At 40.8% G+C, this 19,602-nt stretch overlaps 1 protein-coding gene across 4 annotated transcripts in view; it reads right to left on the reverse strand.

Annotated features, from left to right (window-relative positions):
* Window positions 1–221: 221 nt before the first annotated feature.
* The window catches only part of SRPX (sushi repeat containing protein X-linked), a 40,014-nt gene continuing 20,633 nt past the window's right edge, over window positions 222–19,602 (reverse strand). For 2 of the 4 annotated variants that reach the window (XM_059839969.1, XM_059839968.1), the window contains exons 2-10: window positions 18,202–18,261; window positions 12,419–12,610; window positions 11,630–11,806; window positions 8,110–8,236; window positions 6,142–6,263; window positions 5,321–5,500; window positions 4,761–4,894; window positions 3,345–3,466; window positions 222–1,252 (exon numbers count right to left, since the gene is read on the reverse strand). In XM_059839969.1, coding sequence (XP_059695952.1) covers window positions 1,072–1,252; window positions 3,345–3,466; window positions 4,761–4,894; window positions 5,321–5,500; window positions 6,142–6,263; window positions 8,110–8,236; window positions 11,630–11,806; window positions 12,419–12,610; window positions 18,202–18,261 — 1,295 coding nt within the window. In that variant the 3' untranslated portion in view covers window positions 222–1,071. Of the gene's footprint in view, window positions 1,253–3,344; window positions 3,467–4,760; window positions 4,895–5,320; window positions 5,501–6,141; window positions 6,264–8,109; window positions 8,237–11,629; window positions 11,807–12,418; window positions 12,611–17,997; window positions 18,059–18,201; window positions 18,262–19,602 lie in introns of those variants that run through there. The other 2 variants (XM_059839971.1, XM_059839970.1) reach the window with 2 other exon arrangements.

Here is a 19,602-nt window from a genome sequence, read left to right on the forward strand (position 1 = left end):
TCCTTGCTGCTGCTGAAAATCAATGCTTGTGTACCCTCTGGCTCATGCTTTTTGTCTGGGATTGACACTTTTTCAGTGGAACTAAAAGGCACCTGTGGGTTCCTTATACACTTTCAATGTGAGGCTAATGTCTTTATAATGGTTTGCAGAAAGATATCTTGAACCAAATTCTGTACCAACTGACCACCTTTAACTCCCAAGAGGAATTTTAGACAACTATCTGTTTGCAAAACAATATTTTATTAATAAAAAGAATTATAAACAGTAAGAAAGAAACCCCAATTTTACACTGAATGAAAAATCCAAAATAAACTCCCAGAAATGTGCCTCAGCTCTTTACTCTCTGTACAAGAAATTCCATTAGGTAGTAAATTCTACATCCACATTCATCCAGTTGTGGGGTCCCCAGCAGGAGGAAGGACATCAACCAGTCAGAGCAAGTCCAGAGAAGGCCACCAAGGTGATCAGAGGGACAGAGCACCTCTCCTGTGAGGAAAGGCTGAGAAAATGGGAATTGTGCAGCCTGGAAAAGAGAAGGCTTAGGGGTGACTTAACTGTAGCCTTCCAGTCCCTGAACAGAGCCAACAGGAAAGATGGAGAGGGATTTTTTTACAAGAATCTGGAGTGACAGACAAGGGGCTTCAACTTGTAAGAGAAGAGGTTCAGATTAGATATTAGGGGAAAATTCTTCACTGTGCAGGTGATGAGGCACTGGCAGAGGATGCCCAGAGAAGCTCTGGCTGCCCCATCCCTGGAAGTGTTCAAGGTCAGGTTGGATGGGGCTCTGAACAACCTGATCTAGTGCAAGATGTCCCTGTCCATGGCAGCAGGGCTGGAACTCAATGATATTTAAAGTCACTTCCAACCCAGGCCATTCTATGATCTAAAGAGGACTGAAAGTACTAAAAAAGCATTGTGCACCCTTCTATGCAGAGCAGCTGCATGGCTGGACAGATTTACCAAGACACACAAAAAATCACATCAGTGATTAAAAAAAGCCATGCTTCGTGTAGCACCAAGGGGAGATCGAAAAAAAAAATCACCGACAATTGCAGGCCCTGAAATGCTGAATTAGGGACATGACTGACCAATTTCTGCTTGCAGTTTCATCTCATCTTTTCTCAAGGGGAATTTGTCAATAAGGGCAAAGAGCTCAGCTGGTGTTGCTGGGAAAGGGTAGCGCTCCTTGTCCATGCCGTGCTTGTCCATCACCACGATGTTGAAACTGTAATGGGGGATCCTCAGCAGCAGCCTGCAAAGCAAGGAACTGGTTTTGTTAAAGGGCAGCACCAGCCTCTTCAGTCTGAGCAGAGGAAGGTGGGCATGGTCACAGGGGCTACACAGACTGTAGGTTTGCTTTCAGCATTAACAAGGAGCCAGACAAAGAGCAGGTGCCTGCATGTGTCAAAGTGACTGCACCCAGCTCGGTTCTCTGCCAGTACCCACTGCTGTCACAGGAGTGAAACAAGGTTAGGGGGAAAAAAAAAAAAGCATGAACACTGCCTAAAGAAAACCCTTGTGATGAAGCGATGAAGCTTGAGTTACAAGTAAGACCACTCCCTTTATTGGCTTCCACTTCTTGGTATAAAAAACTACCGTAAGGAAAAGAAGGACAAAATTACTGGAGTCTGCTTTTTTCACTGCATCCTAATAATAACAATCATCTGTGACTCTAATTTTAGAGGAACAAAAGCCACTGCTAATCATGGAGGAGTCCTTCTTCCAAAGAGGTGGAAGTGGTCATTTAGGCTCCTCTAGTAGCAAAAGCTACAAAAGTAACAAAAGTTTATCTGTGGTGCTCTTTTCATCTTTTGCTTGAAGGAGTAATGTACTAGAAGATGCCTGGATACGCAGTCAGTCAACATCATTAGTGTGGGGTAAATAAATTCAGGCAGCCATGAGAGAATGAGAGAAAGCTGACATGAAAAAGAATCTAGGGGGATTTTGAAAAGGTGTGAAGCACCAAAATTGGCCTTCCTCAGCCTCCTAACAAGTTGGAGGGCTCTAGGCATAGTCTTGTTGCAATTAGGGAGCTTGGCCATTAAATTCACACTAAAATAAGTATTAAAGCTAAGCAATAGTAAATATTAAAGCTAAGCAATAGAAAACTACATTCATCTTGTGCCACATATTACCTAAGAAAAAATGTTTCTAAAAATACATATGCTAAACTTCTGTGCTTTCCAAAGTTTTAACTGGGGTACCTGTGCTCATTAGCTTACTGAAATGTCAATTCTGGACAACACCTTTATTCTTAAGAGTGCATTTCATATTGATTGAAGCACCTTGCAGAACTAGAAAGGTGTAATTCACACACTAAGCAACAACAAAGAAAAAAACTTCCTGAGTATGGGGCAAATGATACTATATCAATTTCTGAAATCAGATGATACTATACCAATTTCTGAAATGCAGCTTCATTAAAGGTTGCAAGGGAGCAGGGAATGAGATGTTAGGAGAGTTTATTATTTCCTACAGAACCACAAGAAAACCATTTCAACTTTAGTAAAAGTATCTTTATTTTCAAAAAAGAGTGCTTTTGTGCTTTCCTTTTTATTTTATTGAGAACAGGGTTCTTTTAATATTTTTTTTTGAAATCCCCTCTCTGCTGCATCAAAAATTTTCATTGTCTCCAATTAAAACTTACTGCTTTTCCTAGGCATATCATAGATCATGTTGCTTAAAATGTTCCTTGACCTTTTTCTAAACAACTCTTTCTTTTCCTGCCAATGAGGCCTTCACTTTTGGCTTTTTTTTCTCCTCCAATCCTACACCAATCCTCTACCAGTCTAAACCCAAGTCAAAACAGTTTAGACACCTCAGTAAAACTGCTGATGCTGCAGTCAGGCTGCCGAGGCTGAGATAATTTCCTCCTTGAAGTCCCATATGTAGGAATGAGATAGGCAGTATTTTAAAGAGTTTCCCCTTTCACTGCCTCCCCTTTAGCCTGGCCACAACCACCACCAGCCCTGGCGCAGAGGATGAGCTGTCTCTGCCATTTGGGGCTCTCCTTGCAAAGGAACAACTCCAATACAAATACAGACAGACTCTGAAGTGTTTTCAGTGGCAGGACTCAAAAATATAGTCTATGAACATATATACCTATGAATAGAGTCATATTAAATATATGATTAAATAAATTTGTTATTGTGTTTTCATTTGCTGTAGCTATTACACAGTCAGTAAATTAATCCCCAAGTGTGCTCACCAGTATCTACTTTGCAGTGTCTAGCTGTGTGCATTAGAGTAGAATACATGGTATTTGGAGAGTAAGTTGCAGGGATCAAAAGCAATGCAACTTGTAGGATAAGGTGCAAACACACAGCAGTGAGAGCTTCCTTTACCTGAGCTGCAGGGCAAGTGATGGGGGCAGCAGCTTCACTCCTATTCTTCCTATCAGTGCTGGGAAGACACCCACCAGTTCCACCACGGTGACATGTCGCAGGTCTAACCCACACTGTGCTGGCTGCAAGGGTTCAGAGGAGAGAGAGAGGTGTTGGTTATCCCTGAGAGAACTGGGGCATGTTTTGAGTGTGCAGCAAGGGTTCACAGAATCCCCTCTTAACATCAGCTAAATGTTTTAAACTGATTTGAGACCATGCTTTGCAAACACTCAAATTCTCACAGCAAAGAACCGGAGCTTCATGACTCCAGGGGAGGTTAAGTAACAGATTCTGAGATACTCTAAGAAAACCATTGGAGAGGGACCACCTAGGAGAAATATCAACTTGTCTCTGTAGTTATATGAGAAGATGCCAGGATACTAAGCATTGTACCAATAACCTAATTTGGCAATCAAAGCAAATAATGTGAAACAGAAGTTGACTGCAGAAAGTTTTCTTCCATGCCAACTCATTTGCCTGCTGCCAAGAAGTGGAAAATGTACTATAGCCACTAAATTCAGTTTGATCAATATATTGAATTTTCTTGCCAAGTTTATCTAATGGGGAAAAGGAGCTGCTTTGTTGGTTTTTTTTCTTAAAAACAAGTGTAATTTAAGCGAGCAGTAAAAAACATCATTACATTCATATCTCAATGATTATTTATACTGCATTTTGTTACAATTGGTGAGAAGAAAAAGCAAGATGGGAGCGCTTGTAGCTGGGCTGGTTCCTTTCCTTCCTTTCCCTGAGGACACAGATACATTTTGGAGATCTATCCCTAAGACCAGCAAAAAGCTAACAAGGGCATCACACAACACATAAGAAGGAAAATTACCAGGTGTTTTGGGTTTTTTGAAACAAAACACCCCAGTTTTATCTCCAGCACTCTGGATGATTTCTGTGCTATGTCTCTAGTCCTTTGTTTGCTGGTGCACTTTTTATTTCTGAAGCTATTCACACTTCCTTACATTGCAGTTGCTAATTCAGTAAGCCTGGTATGCATGAGCTGGTTAAGAGCTGGAGGGCTGGGTTTGTAGTTTTTTTTAAACTTCTTTAGCAGCTGACATAGGGAATTATTATTGAGCATGAGTTAAATTAATCTGGGGTGAATGGAAGGGCCAGAAGTGTCTGGGATTCAGCAACTGGTCAGAGGCAGCACAATCCAGAATGGAGCTGAGTTAGAGACTGGGGGATATTTCAACTCAAACCCCTGTGAAAAGGAGTCATCTGGAACCATGACTGTTTGAGCCAGATCTTTCAGTGGCTACAATATAAAAGCTGAAGTTTTTGGACTTATATAGAACAGCGGAGCTTGTTCTCTTGTGTCTTTCTTTAAAGAAAAAAAATGGCTGCACGTCCCTCTTACATGTGTTTTACCTGCAGCATCCCCAGCTGCATCCTGTAGAAGAAGTTAGCAGCAGTAGGAGTCGAAATAATCAGCAGTCTCCGCTTCTCATAAAATTGATCCAGAAGTGCAGCTGCAGTCCTCACATTCACATTAATATTCATGGCTGGAATAAAATTAAAACAAAAGTTATGGAGCACACTGAAAACAGGTCTATGTCTAGAGGCAGAGTTCAACAGCAGAAACACAAGAACAAGAATCAATAATAAAGAAGACATTAGTGAAATGCTGGCCTCATTGAAGCCAACAATTTTACTGTAGACTGTTCTAACTCGCACAATGGATTGACTCTAGATTATGACATTTTGTAGAAAGCTTTGAGCTAAAACAAACTCTAGGAAAGAGCAGTCAAAGGTGGCTAAAGCTTCAGCTGTTAAGTGCAAACTGACAGAGAAGACAAAAATGATGCTAAGTTTCCTACCTCTGGGACACCGCAGCTGTATTCCACCCCACACCCCCTTCCCAAATTCTCACTGCCCTAAGCACCATTGTGCTGGACTCCTCCTGGCAGAGTGGTGAAATACTCACTTACGTGCACAGGTTGGCTCCACTCCTGACCACCCCATATTGTACTGGCAGACTCGAGCTGGGCTTCCTTGCAGCTCATAGCCTCCAATGCAGGAGAACTCACAGGTAGCACCATAGTTATTTCCATCACCTGAGCACTTGATGTAGCCATTATCTGGGGCATTTAACTTCACACAGCGCCTGACTTTGAGCAAGAGAAAAAAAAAAAAAATTAAAGACACATCATGAATCACCATTTGTTACTAAGGCAGCACAGGTCAGTGGAATACCAGTACCAAAGACATTTTTCTGTTTGCTTTCTGTGTTATTAGTCATGCACTTAAAAACTCCAAACAACCAACCTGAACTCCCCCATCCCTCAACTCTAATGTAAAATGAAACAGATGTGTAGGTGTATGCATGGGACAAAAGGTCATGGAGCACAAAGGGCTGAAGCTGAAAACCATAGGTCATCTCCGTATATTCAACTCCAGAGGTTAACATGTGGACCTGTGAAAGGGCAGCCCTGCTAGAGAGATGTGAAAAAAATGCCTTCACCTCCTTGTTTCAGCAACTCACTGGCTGTGTAACGGGAAAAGCTGGCAGAAGGGAAGGGGTGTGGAGCTGGAGGCAGGGCTGATCAAAGCAGCTCCTCCTGGATGCCCAGCAATGCTGACCTGGCCCCCAGGGTCTTCAGCAAGACTCTGTTCTCCCTTTCAGCATCATCACAGGAGTTTATATACACAGACATATGCAGATAAATATAGAAATGAGGACATTTTCAAATTGCCTACAAAGCCAGGTGCAAATCAGTGTCTGTATTTACAGGTAAAACATCATCCTTACCTCTGACTTTAACAAGAAATTTGCAAGTGCCTTTGTTTTCAGCTCTGTCATACACAGTATATTGGATTTTGTGGTTGCCTTCTGGAAAATGTGACCCTGGTGGCAGGCCTTTCAAAATAACACTAAACCAAGAGATAAAACAGGACAGACGTTCATAAATTCACCAGTATTTATTTGCTCACAATGCTGTAAAAGCCTGAAGAGGGAGGTTTGTGGCACGCTAGGATTGTCTGACTGCCTGCAATACAGAAGACTTGAGAATAAGCAAAGGAAGAAGCTGGGCAGCAGCATCCAGAGTATTTAAATTTGCTACCTACAGCCCATCCTGCTGAGACAAGGAGTGGGCAGGATCTGCTCCCTTCCTATAAAACAATCCAGTGCAGCCAAGTTCATCATGCCCAGAGGAGCTCAAGCTTTCTTTTCCTTAAATAGGAAAAAGTCAACATTAAGAAATAAAACTTCCAGCCTCTTACAGTGGGGATGTATTCCCCAGTGGGGCTGCTCTGAACTGCTCCTATGATTGTCATTTGTGACTGTTAATATGTACAGAAATGGAACATATGCTGTGACACTGAAAGCGAGATTCAGTGTCACAGCAGAAGGGTGTGGTGATCCACAGCAGCATTTTCACCTGGAATTTGCCCCTGTCCTGCAAACAAGGTGAGAGAATTCAGATGTGAAAAACATAGTATCAGTATTGAAGCAGAGAGCATGTAACCAAAGAGGTTTCCATGTAATGGGAAAGCTTTTGTACTCCTGCAACTGTGCATTTAAGAAAAGCACTGCATACTCTATAAACCAGCAGAGTTTAGCAATATTTTATAAAATAGAGATGTGATTTATGGAAAAGCTTACACTGAACCAAGAGCTTGGCTCTTTTGAGCTGACAACAGTTACTTGTATGACAGAGTCTACACAGGATACTCCCCATTGTTTTGCCTATCAGACACTCCTTTATCAAAAAGACTTAGAAATATCTTCATTCTGACATTTTTCCAAGTTTTTACTTTACCAGGTGTAGTTTTTGATGTTGTTAATTGTCACTAAATTGTTACATCAGATCTCAATGGCAATTAAGTTTTTTATTATGTAATAAATTCTTCTTTATGAAGTTATTAAATTATAGCAATAAAAGGGCAATATCATTGTCTTCCATTAGTTTCTTTGTATTCACATGAAACTGTAAATACCTTCAAGCTTAACAACTTTGAGCTTTTAAGCTTACCCAGTCCACTAATGTAATGATGTAACTTGCTTACTGAAAGAAACAGATTTTCCATGCTCCCTACATTACAGTAATCCACATAGATTGACCTAAATCCTGCATGATAAAAATGGGAAAATCAGAGACAGTAGTACCATGAGAAGTACACCCTGTTCTTCTGGAAAATGGGACAGTGAAACCATAGAAAGTGACAAGGTAATTTTTGAACTGTAATGTCTAAATCCAATGTTTAAATCCATCAAGGTCACAAACAAGAAATGTTACTTTAAAGGCCAACTGCAGAATCCTGGGACATCAGTAGCCAGCATTACCTTTGGAAGAAACCTAAAGATGATTGCAGACTATTTTGTGACACACCTTGTTTTTTTAAGACAGTCAAACTTACCTCTTCTGTTACCTCCAATGCACTACTCTGTTTTCATTGTTATGTACAAAAGGTTACTTGGTGTAAGAAAACTTGTTAATTATGAGACCCACAAAGAAGCTCTGCAAAACTTCACAGGTGCAGCAAAAATGCCACTGTTGTTTATTCCACCAGCTCTAAATACCCACAACTGGGTAACCAGTTCTGAACAACTCACCTCCAAACATGCAATTCTTTACAGAGCAGTGATATATGACAGCTACAATGATATGTGATAGCTACACCTTGGATGAATGAATGAAAAGGGCACCTGGCCTGCTGAATTGCTAACAGAAGAGTAAGAAGGAGGGAAAGCACACATGCAGAGACTTTCACCCACTCGGTGAGAATGCCGTCGGCGGTGTCCCGTCCCTCCGGCGTGTCCCAGAACACGCGGGCTGTCAGCTTGTTGGGCTCTGCAGACTTCTCCTTCACGCTCGGGCACTGGATCCTCGGAGGTTCAGTGTCTGGTGAAATGAATGTGACAAAAAAGGGCACTAGAGCATCTGCCAGAGCTGTGCATTTTCTCCACAGCTCCTTCCCTGCTGTAAGGGTAGCCCAGGACTACCTCCAGCTGGCCTCCCCAGCCCTGGATTCATCCCAGCCAAGGTGCATGGAGCCTTTACTTCTCACCTTTTTGTAAGGAGAGCTGACAGTGATCAGCCCTTTGCAATGCAGAAAACCCAACTAAAAGTAGTTACTGTAAATTTCTGAACATAGTTCAGTTAAAAAGTCATTTTGGATGGCTTTGAACTCCAAGGAGGGATGTCCAAGATCACACCCAGGGAGCCTGGATGTTCTGTTTATCTGCATCCTTTTCTTTGTCCATCTGTGCAGCAGTTGATGTGATTTAGAGCATTTTTAAAGCACATTGAACATCAATATGTCTCTGCATGGTAACTTTGCATGTTACTCTTAACATGCTGGTTATTTTTCCTGCAGTAATGGCAAAATGAGAAACAACAGAAGTCTGGCACAATTACCATTTTGTGGAGAATCAATGCTGCATTTGATTTTTTCCAAGTAACTCTTATAATAATGTCTTACATCAGTAGCCAGCACTACTAGGACAAGCATCCCATCAATACAGGCTCAGCATGTGACAAAAGGATGACTTAGCTTGGTGACAGCCATTTACCACAACCTTTGTTATACGAACGGCAGGAAAAGGCAATCTTTCCAGAAGAAAAGACAGGGACATTTTTCAGTCTTCTAGAAGAAAGTATCTATTTCAATACATGCTACAGTGCATTAAAGATATAATGAAAATATTATTCAAGTAAGTATTGGCATTTTTAGCTAACTGATAACCAAAACCAGCTGTACATTGATTTTTCTTTTAATCAAAATTATTTCAGCAACATGAGGGATATCCTTCCTCTTCTAGGGTGAGGGCACGAGACAGTCTGTTTTGTAAGAATCACTAACTCTAAGGACTTCTGTAAGTCACTGCTAGAACATATCTAATTTAAAAAAAAATCTTTTTTTCCCCCCTTTTAATGAATACATGTTTGACTACTGAAAGGCCTTATACCTTTCCTACATGGATCTTCACTGCTGTACTGCAAAGCCCACATAATTTAGTGCAAAAATGCTACACAGTGCAACTGCAGTATAAAAGGGTAGAGGAAAGCCCCTTGTTTTAAGGTTCAGCTCTGAAATAATTTTAGCCATACTCAATGCCAAAAGCTGTGGAATCCTCAGGACACTTCCATGACATGAAGTTTACCAGCCCATGCCTCTGATCTCAAGTAGCATCCCTGCTGTGCACAGTGCAACTCACTGAATATCAAAGTTAAGAATTTAGGCAGCCTTTTTGCCTTTGTATTTCATTGCTCTCCTCAATTTCACTCCTCAGCTGCTCAGCCAGTCCTCTCCTGGCCACTGTGTAGGCTGCAGCTCTGTAACTTCTGCATTACACTAAGGAAAAAGTGTTCAACTGCAAACGTCATCGTACTGTTAGAATTATGTCTGGCCACAATTATGTGTGTGATGTCTGGTCACAAAAAAATCTCTATCCTACCTATCAAAAGGTCAAAATATAACCTTATTAAACAGTCTGCTGACAGCAGATCTCACTATTTCCATATAGGAGCTGTGTGCACACAAGATTTGAAGGGACGATCTCCAAACTATGCAGTATTACCACAACTTAAATCTTAGCGTTACTTTTACTGGGTTACTTGGGACTTGTAATCCTATGCAACAACTGGGCTTTGAAACCCTGTGCAACAACTACTGTGCATTTTTGGAATAAAAAAGAAGTGTTAGTGCTAACTTTGCCTCCTTTCTTTACTGCTTAAGGTACTTGCTTACTTTACTCCGCAAGACAGCATCCTTTGTAATCAGCTCACCATCTCTGCACACAGATGAGCTTCTGAAAGTGCCAGGAAATACAGAGGACAGTATTTTATCATTTCCAAACATAAAAGGTTTGTTTTTCTTCCTCTGCCCACACCACTGAGAAGGACAAAGCTTGTTTTTACAAACAAAAACAAGAGACACCACAAACAGTCTAGACCCAAGCAGCTCATTTCTACATTTGTACACCACCAAATCACAGGAAAAATACTGAAAAATACTTTATGAACATCAGGCCACAGTGGAGAGGCTCTAAAGCCATATGCCAACCTACACTGAGCCACAGGCATTCTGAGGAAAACCAAGTTATCATACACACAAGACACTAAGTACAAACACTCTACCACCCACATGCTTTAAATTACTGGTAGCCATTTCAGATGGCCAAAGAAATACTTTCCTTTGTGGGTGGCTGCTAAAGCTTTTATCAGAGGCTTCCCAGAAACAGGGGCAGCAGGCTGAGACTTTATGTGCTGAAATTTCATTAGTAGTCAGAAAAGTTAAATCTCAGTATTTATCTCTCTTTTGATTTATGTATATAGAAATACATCTTCCAGCTGAGGTTCCCAGGAGACCACTGGCTATGTAATGAAAATTGCTGGCATAACTAGAGTGAGCTAGGCTGAAACTTAAATTAGCTCACTGCAACCATGCTGGTAACTACAATCCATTCACATTCTCTGGATATATTTGAAGACCATGATCCTAAAGAAGAAAAACAGTTCAGCCAATGGGTTTACATTCAAACCTGTTTTTAATCATTAAGCAGAAGAGAGTGTGACAGATTCCAGCACAGAGAATATGCTGGAAGAGCAGCACAGTAACCACATACTATCAAGGAGTCACTGAGGAATCACCAAAAGCTATGACAAGCATTGTAAAGTGCTGGCCATTTACACCAGACTCATCTCTATTAAAGTGGCAATGCTTGGCTTTGGACTGAAAGTACTGAGTGACAGAACCTTGCACGCTTGGAAAACTGTTCTCTGCTTCCTTGAAAGGGACACTATCGGTGCAATTTTGCCAGACAGGTGGCAAGAATGATGCATCTGACTCCATGATATCAGAAGGCTAATTAATTACTTTATCATACTATATTATTCTATATTATATTACATCTACACTGAAACTGAACAGGAGCTCAACTGAACAAAATCTCGTGACTGTCTCCTGACCAACCGTCAGGACACAGCTTGCAGAGATTGGTCAAGAAAACAAAACACTCACACCAGAATCCAATTACCAAATTCCTTCAGGTAAACAATCTTCCATAATGCATTCCACTTGTGCACAAACACAGGCACAGTAAATGAGATAAGAATTGTTCCGATCATTCTCTTCTCTGCTTCTCTCAGGTTCAGAGAATGTGAATCCCAGAAGACAGCAGCTTTTTCTCCCCATGAACTGGATCAAAAAGGCCTTTTGGAGTTGATGTGTGCAGGACATGGCAGTGGCAGGTACCTTGGGATGTAGACCAAACAGCCCAACACCTCACTTACCCACGCAGGCTGCCGGGCGGCCGCTCCAGGCCTTGCTGTCCATGCAGGTGACGATGCGGTCCCCCTTCAGCTGGTACCCTGGGGAGCAGTAGTACTCACACCTCGAGCCAAAGTAGGCACCATCCAAACACTTGAAGCCCCCGTTGGCTGGCATGGACAGGGTAGGGCAACGCTTTTCTGGAAAAGGAAATAGAGACTTCTGGAAACCTGTTACCCTCCCGTTGCAGTAATGCACACGTGGGGTAGTACACAGAAATAAAGACACAGCTGGCAAACAACAAGTGGGAGAAAGTCTTGTTCCACGTGAGGTTTTTCCACACTGTTCTCATTAGTTGCATTTCAAATTTAACTCTACATAAGAGTTAGTGGCCTGATACAATATTTAATGAGAAAAGGGATGACAGGTACCTATTCCTCTCCTCTCAGAGAATGTTTTACTCTAAGAGCCCATTTAGACACCTGGTACAAATTGTGCCAACTTAGAAAGTCTAAGATGGGCAGCTTTTTAAAGCAGCTTTATGGCTCTGTCATAAAACTATTTCCACAAATCAAAATCTCACATTGATAAAATATTCCCTATCTGCCATGAGTGTTTGTACCACTGAGATGCTTATCATGTCATGCACCCCTGAGAGAGTCTCAACAACAAACTAATCTACATATCTAAGCATACTGCAACCTGTAAAATAATTAAAAAAAAATCCAAAGATCAGTTTCAATGGCAAATAAAAATTTCTTGTCTGAAGCTGGAGCACAAGTCACACACACAAAGATTTTGCAAGCACTTACGTTTGCAGAGCACCTTCCCAGACCAGCGTTTGCTCGACTGACAAATCAGCTGGTGAGGGCCATGCAGCTCGTAGCCCTTCTGACAGCGAATATCACATCTTGTGCCCAACACATTCTTGTAATACTCCCCTTGAGGTGTCCTGCAGTTTGCATAACCATGTTTCACTTTAATGGGGGAGCACCACGGTGTTTCTGACACAGAGAAGAAAAAAGCCCCACACATAGCAATTAGAAAAATGTAAAAGTTCAGACACAAATATAAAATCACTTTGCTTAATCAAGGTCAGAAAGAAGAAAAGGAAAAAAACCCTCTTCCTTAAAAAGCCATCAATCTCTAATTGGAAAACACTGCAGAGGTGCACTTATACATGAGGAGGTCAGCCTTTAAAGAATGGAAGCTCTTTTTTTTATGGCAAACATTAAAGATTGTAGCCATTATATTGGAGGGACAGTGAGGGCAGATGGGGTTTTACTATGCTTTTTGTCCATGGAATAAGTGTGCCACCATGTGGGCAGTTTGATGACAACTGAGCTGTTTTCCCCTCGTTTTTAAGCAGACACATTCAAATTTGTTAGATCTAACTTTTGCTCTTTGATAAGAAAAGTTTGCACTAGGAACACCTTGATCTAACTGTAGTTGTCAGCTTTCAACATTTAGCTTAGTGCTCATTAAAAAAAAATTAAGTTCTGCTTCCATAATAATCTGCCTTGCAAAACTCAGTGATGGTTCAAGCCCTCCCATAGTCAGCAGACACCACTTACATAAATCATATTGCCAAGATGTCACATTGAACCTGCTGCAAATGAACCTGTATAACTGGCCAGGGCTACACTGTAAAATATTCAGGATATGGGTACCCCCACCTTGTGAGGATTTACCTCCACACTGTAGTGCTGATGAGAGTACCAAATAGAGATTTCCCTTCTCAAAGTTTCACATTCTTTGCTTAGTTTTGACAACAGGGCACACCAAGATAATGGGGAGCTCCTTAGTAGGTGTTTCCTACACAAGGAGTGACTAAGCCTGCCCCTTTCTCAGATCCAAGATTTGAAAAGCATATATTGGGAGAGGAGAGAGGGAGGGAGGGATTGCGAAGCAAAAAGGAAAGATGACAAATCCTGAAATCCTATGTGACAAGGTGTGACATGAGGGAGGGGCATGAAAAAACATTTGAATTTTGCAAGGAAGATGAAAAAAAGGCCCAAAACAAACAAAGCACAGGATTTTTAGCCTTCATACTTACAGTCACAAACAACACTAAAAAAATTTTAGATCATGTTTGGCAGATGTTTACTCCTAGCTCAATTCCCATAGTTATTAAATGTATTTTCCTATACTAGTTGGATCAGCTCCATACATAAACAAACAACAATCAACACAGCATTTCTCAAACATGGAATATTTATATTCAGTGTGCTCCGTCTCTAGGACATATTTACAATTTCCCAACAGAAACTACACTTTACATCTGTATTTTTAAGTGTTGGTCCTGAATAAACACAAATATCATCTGCAGACTAAAATCAGAGACTAATTATCAATCTTTTGTCTAGACCAAGGGCACATTTCCTCTAGACTAATCCATTTCTGAAGCAGTTGTACTGTGATATGCTTATTTTTGTCTTTTAGCAATACAAATAAAAAACCCTTTACAAAGATGTGTAGGTGAAATTATTCCTAGTGTCACCAAATACACAGTAACTGAGGCACAGGACACAAGCAGGCCAGTCTAACAGCACCCCTCAGGTTAAGGGTAAAGTAGAGTTCAGCTTTTTGGCTCAGCAACACAATCATCCCAGCTCTGTTTCTTCCCACCTGTAAGCCTGTTTTCTGAATGTCAAATACATCCTCTGCTATTTACCTTACAATTATGCAAAGTGCTTTGGTGGAGAGTGGGTTTTGGTTTGGGGGTTTGATTTCTTTTTCAGACCTATTTCCTGTCCTTCACCCTAATCTCTATCCCACAGCTCCCACAACACATTTAAAAAATGCCCACATCCACTGCCTTGGGCCATTTTGTTGAGGGGCTGTATCACAGTGGCTCCTATTTCTCACGCTTGTTGTGCACCATACGAAAACTGAGACAACCGATGAGGAGTGTGAGCTAACAGGAACAGAATTCAACTGCTGAAAAAATGAGGGATGCCAACACCCAGCTCTGCCTCCTTAACTGCTACCCCAGGGCTGCTGGTGCAGTCTCAGCCACCACCTCTGACCACTCTCTGGGGGAAGCCACACATCTTGGATCCACAGCCTCTGTCTCATTCTCCTCCCCTGGAGAAATCCTCCTACTCCTGAGCTTTCCCACAACTCTGCTTCAGCGGTCTCATGCCTAAACTCTCCAGCTTGTCTGTCCCACTTGCTCTTCCCATGCCCTGAGATCTTAAACTTCCACTTATTTACATACCCAAGCCTGGAAGATCTCCTTAACTAAGAACTAGGCCTCAGTTTTTCTGCAGAAGGGCTTAAACCTGAAGTTACTAAAACAACACTGTCTGCAAGGGCAGGACTGGGTGGATGAAAACTCATTTGGGCTGAGCTTTCACCCCCACCAGTTATGTAATCCTTCAGCAAATCAGTTCAAGACATTTATGCCTTGGGTTTTCCACATGTATAAACTCCAAATGCACACTGCTGACTTCCTTTGTAAAGGGTTTTAAGACAAATGTGCTTTGCATATAAGAGGCTAATAAAAAAAAAAAAAAATAAAGAGGGCAAAGAATCTGTTTCAGGTATTGCAAATTGTCTGAGTTTTTCTGTAAATTTTTCTGGTTTTACAAACACACTTGAGTAAACAGCTACCCACACACATATATTTTAAAAAGATAACTAACAGGTAAAAGATGCAGTTTAATGCACAAACACAACATTGAAAAAGTTAAAAGCCTTTCCTGAAGTATCACTGCAGCTACAACAATTTTCAGAAACAAAACAAGCTCCTACACAGAGGCAAAATGCATCTTACACTGGACCAAATGACTCTGCCAGAAAGAAAAACAAAAGCAAACATGCTTTTTGGATGCAGATAACTTGAAGAGCTTAGGAGGAACATCTGTTTGATTTAAAAAATTACAATGCTTACTCTAGAACTGGTTGTGATTAGAAGAAAGTGGGTGAGGCATGGTTTACAAGCCATTTACAAATATTGGGGGTTAGACCAAGCAATACTGCTGGAAAAAACCCAGCTAACTTGAAAAGCACATCAAACAATACAACAAAGTTTTAGATCAAAGTTTGTTTATTTTTAAGTGAAGGCACATATTGGTTTTCAAAGGCTAAACAGCTATATAGAGCACTTGTGGAATATTAGGTTTGTGTGAGGCCCCAAGGGGTTACATAAGCTGTTCCCTCCCTGAAGGCAAGCTCAGCCGTGTTCCTGAAGGCTTTGGGGATTATAAAAGCTAGAGATTTCCCACACACCTTTTCTGGAACTTCACCATCTATACCAGGCTCTGTTCACCCAACTGAAATTTGAGTTTTAGGTACCAGGACCTAAATACTGGTTTCTTGTTTAACAGAAAGTTTGCACCTCAGCATAAAAAATAACTAAAAAGTCCCTCAGCAATACAATATCCTGAATTTTCACTTAGTAGTGTTTGAAACCACTGGAAAACAGGCAGCAAACTGAAATGGTTGAAGCCCCAATATTGCCTTTACAGCTATGGATACTGCCTGATCATTACAGTTTCTGAGAAAAAATATTAGGAATGAGGATTACCAGAGCAGTGGCACTGGAGCTGTGATGAACACAGGAACTGCTGTACTCAGGAAACCTTTCCTCATGAAATATGACCAAAGATGCCAAGTGGCAGGAAGGAAAGCACTTTCTAGTGCATCATCTCCCGCAGCCCTTTGATCCTGTTTGAACACCAGCCTCAGCTGAGCCCATCCTTCACAAACAACACACAAAGTGACCAGCTGTACTGCTGCTAGCTGCTACACCAGCCAACAGAGCTGATGGTTCACCAGGGAGGAAGGGAAAAACTCCTTAAAAATGCTGTAGGCACAGAAAACCTTGGCCCTGTTTCTCTGGAAAACTGAGCAAGTGGGAAAACGTCCAGATGAAGACAAAAGGGTTTAGAAGGAGGTCGATTTTCACCCCTCCCAGTAAACTGCAATGTTTTGTTTGCAGATGTCAAAGAGGATGAATCTTGCACATGTGTGCTGGCTTGCTTGCACATATGTAGAAAGAAAAATCCAATGCTGCTTGCATATGTGAACACCAATTAAAAAAGCCATTCAGTTCCTGTTATTGCTAAGTTTTATTTGCTAAGAAATGGGCCACACCCAAAATGCTGGACTGCATATCTGAGAAGAAGCTCTGAAGATTGCTACACAGCCTGTTTTCCTTTGCTTTGTCTTTCTCCATCCCCTTCCCCCCCAAACCAACATAAAGAAGTATGCTAATGAAGAATCAGCCTTTTCTGTTCCAATGCTTTATATTCTTAGATTCACATTGTCTGTTCCTCAACATTTGGCAGTAGTGCTTCCCAACTTGGGGCAGTTTTTAATATCTGTGTGAACGAGTCATTATGTTCTACTTAGCCTGGTGACATTTTGGCTGACATGAGTACAATCCATTTTGGATCACCATACAAAAGGAATTTACACAGAATCCACATTTTAACTACTTGCCTGCCCTGGCATGAATTGGCATTGATTTATCTTCATGATCTCTGAGTTCTTTTTCTATGTCTCTGCATAGGATCACATGTTAGAAGGCAAAGAAAAATGACTTAGCCTAAATAAAGCTTTAGAGAAACATTTGTGCACATGTTAGAAAGCAAAATTTTATACTTGAGTATTTTCCTGGGAGGAAGATGAGACATTTATGAAAACAGCAACATAGCCATAAAAGCTGTGACTTCCCTTGGCTGTTCATAAATGTCTGAATTATTTTATGACTTACCTCTTATATGGCCCATTGATTCTTTGCAGAGAATCAATAATGTGCAACAAGACACCAATGACCAGTATTTCTAAGTAATCAAAATGATGACAACTCTAGTACATCCATAGGTTAATTCAGTAAAAAGAAACACAGTTACTATTTAAGTGAAAAATGAAATGCTACATTTCTTTAATGTCTAGGCTTCTGAGGAATTTTGGCAGAGGAGAGTGATATTAAGACAAAAGCAGACTTTTTATAAATGGACACAGCAAATGGAAGATTTACTGGTTGTAGCAAAAAACTTCTCACTCTTCCTGAAAGGCAAAGTCTTCCAGAATAGGGAAGAAAACCTGAATTTGCTTTATAAACGTGCCCATCCATTCACTCATCCAGCTACATAATTTGGTTTTGGAATGCACACATGCATTTGTTAAACACACTTCACTTGGCACTTCAGGTAGCAGGCTAACCTGAAATGCAAGCAATTCTATGGAAAGAAAAAAGTCATGAAAATCAAGTTCTCTTGCATGTACTTCTATACATTACCATCAGTAAGCCCAGGTTTTGAATCAGCTTATCATTGATGGTTTTGTTAGCATGTATGGATAAGAAAGAGAAGCTCTTCCTGATTTTCATCATTCAACAACCTGATCTCCCAGGAGCAAAGGCAATGTAAAAGTTACTTACTCGGGTGCACGAAAGAGTTGTGATCAATATTTGGTCTAATTTCCATTGTTAAACACAGCAGAAATTAAATCTTGATCTAAATATCCATGAGAAAAAACATGGAGCTGGATCACCAAGATTATATAATCCATGAAAAGAAAAAAAGAACGAAGCTTTCTGTCAGCAAGCAGTTGATCCTCTTTAGCACATAAGCAAAGCATTCACCTTTGTATCTACTGCGTGCATAAACATCCTCATCATCTTCAAGGGGTGAGTATCCTGATCCTACAATAAAAAAGAAGAGAAAAAAAAACTGCAGCAAGAAAGGAAATATAAATTAAAAATAAAAGAAAGCTTTGAGAAAAGACATGCAAGATTAGGATGCAATAATCTATGCAATGTCATCAGCATGGGCTTCTCTGAAGCTCAGAGTCATAGCAGACCCACTTTATAGTGAATTTGGAAGGAGCAAATGGATTTGATAATGAAGTGAAATAGTAAATTTCTCTTGGTGCTCCTAGTGCAATGTTAAGTGGCATGTGCCAAGTCACAGCTGCTCTGTTACAGCTACCATGTAGGTGATCTACTGAGCAGAGCAGATACAGGTGAAGGGCCTCATGAGAGGTTTCACTATAAAGTGGTTTCAGAGTGTCAATGGCAGTTAACAGCCATCAGCAAAAGTAAAATGTAAATAACTCAAGTCCAACCATCCTTAATGACCTGTAAGATCCCGACACCAAGAACAAGACATTGAGGTACGTGACCTGCAAACACAAGTTACACTGAAATCAAAAACACAGTTTGGTTTCAAGCATTCTTCTGGCATTGTTCAAATACAGAGACAACAAAGCTCCATACTTTCAAAACCCTGTGCAATGGCTGAAAACTTAAAATAAAGGTAGAAGCTGCTTTCTAAAAACCAGAAACCAGTTGGAGCATTACTACTCAAATAAACCACCAATAAAGCACAGCAGTTGGCAAGAAAGCCTTCAAAATTCCTAAACAACACTTATTTAAAATCAACAACTTCAGAGCATGAAGCTAGTCTAAATTCTAGATAAATCTTTTCTACAAAGAAGGGCTCATACAAATTCCCCCTTTGAGATATCCCTTTAAAACCTTGCATGCAATAGGCAGGTACTCAGGGGCCACAGGAGCTTCTCACATGGAATCTCAAGTTCCAGCATCTGGGGTTATTTCATCACCATTTGCTGACGTCTGAGACTACGGCCTGTACAAGCTGCTGCTTAAAATTAGACAAAATTATTTAATTCAGGCACCTCAATTAGCTACTGATTCCATGTGCAAAGCATACAACTCTTCAGCAGAAATCAAACCCAAGAGTTTGATTTCTGTCAACATCTGTCAACAGATTCCATTTCTTATTTAAAAAAACCCAAAACATCTGCCCATAAAATGGTAAAACTTGATTTCTTCCTGTACCAGACTCAAAAAAACCCATGTATCTGCAGCTGGTCCATGGGAGCACTTCCCCAGCACTGGGAATCCCTCCACCAATTTGAGCTGGGACCTGAAGAAGTGAATTTCCTCTGAAATTGAGGGACTTGTACACAATGAAGTCTTTCTATCACTTAGAATAATTTCTCTGGATTTTTAATGTTTCTT

The sequence above is a fragment of the Haemorhous mexicanus genome, chromosome 2, assembly GCF_027477595.1.
Source record: "Haemorhous mexicanus isolate bHaeMex1 chromosome 2, bHaeMex1.pri, whole genome shotgun sequence".
In the NCBI taxonomy this organism is placed as follows: domain Eukaryota; kingdom Metazoa; phylum Chordata; class Aves; order Passeriformes; family Fringillidae; genus Haemorhous; species Haemorhous mexicanus.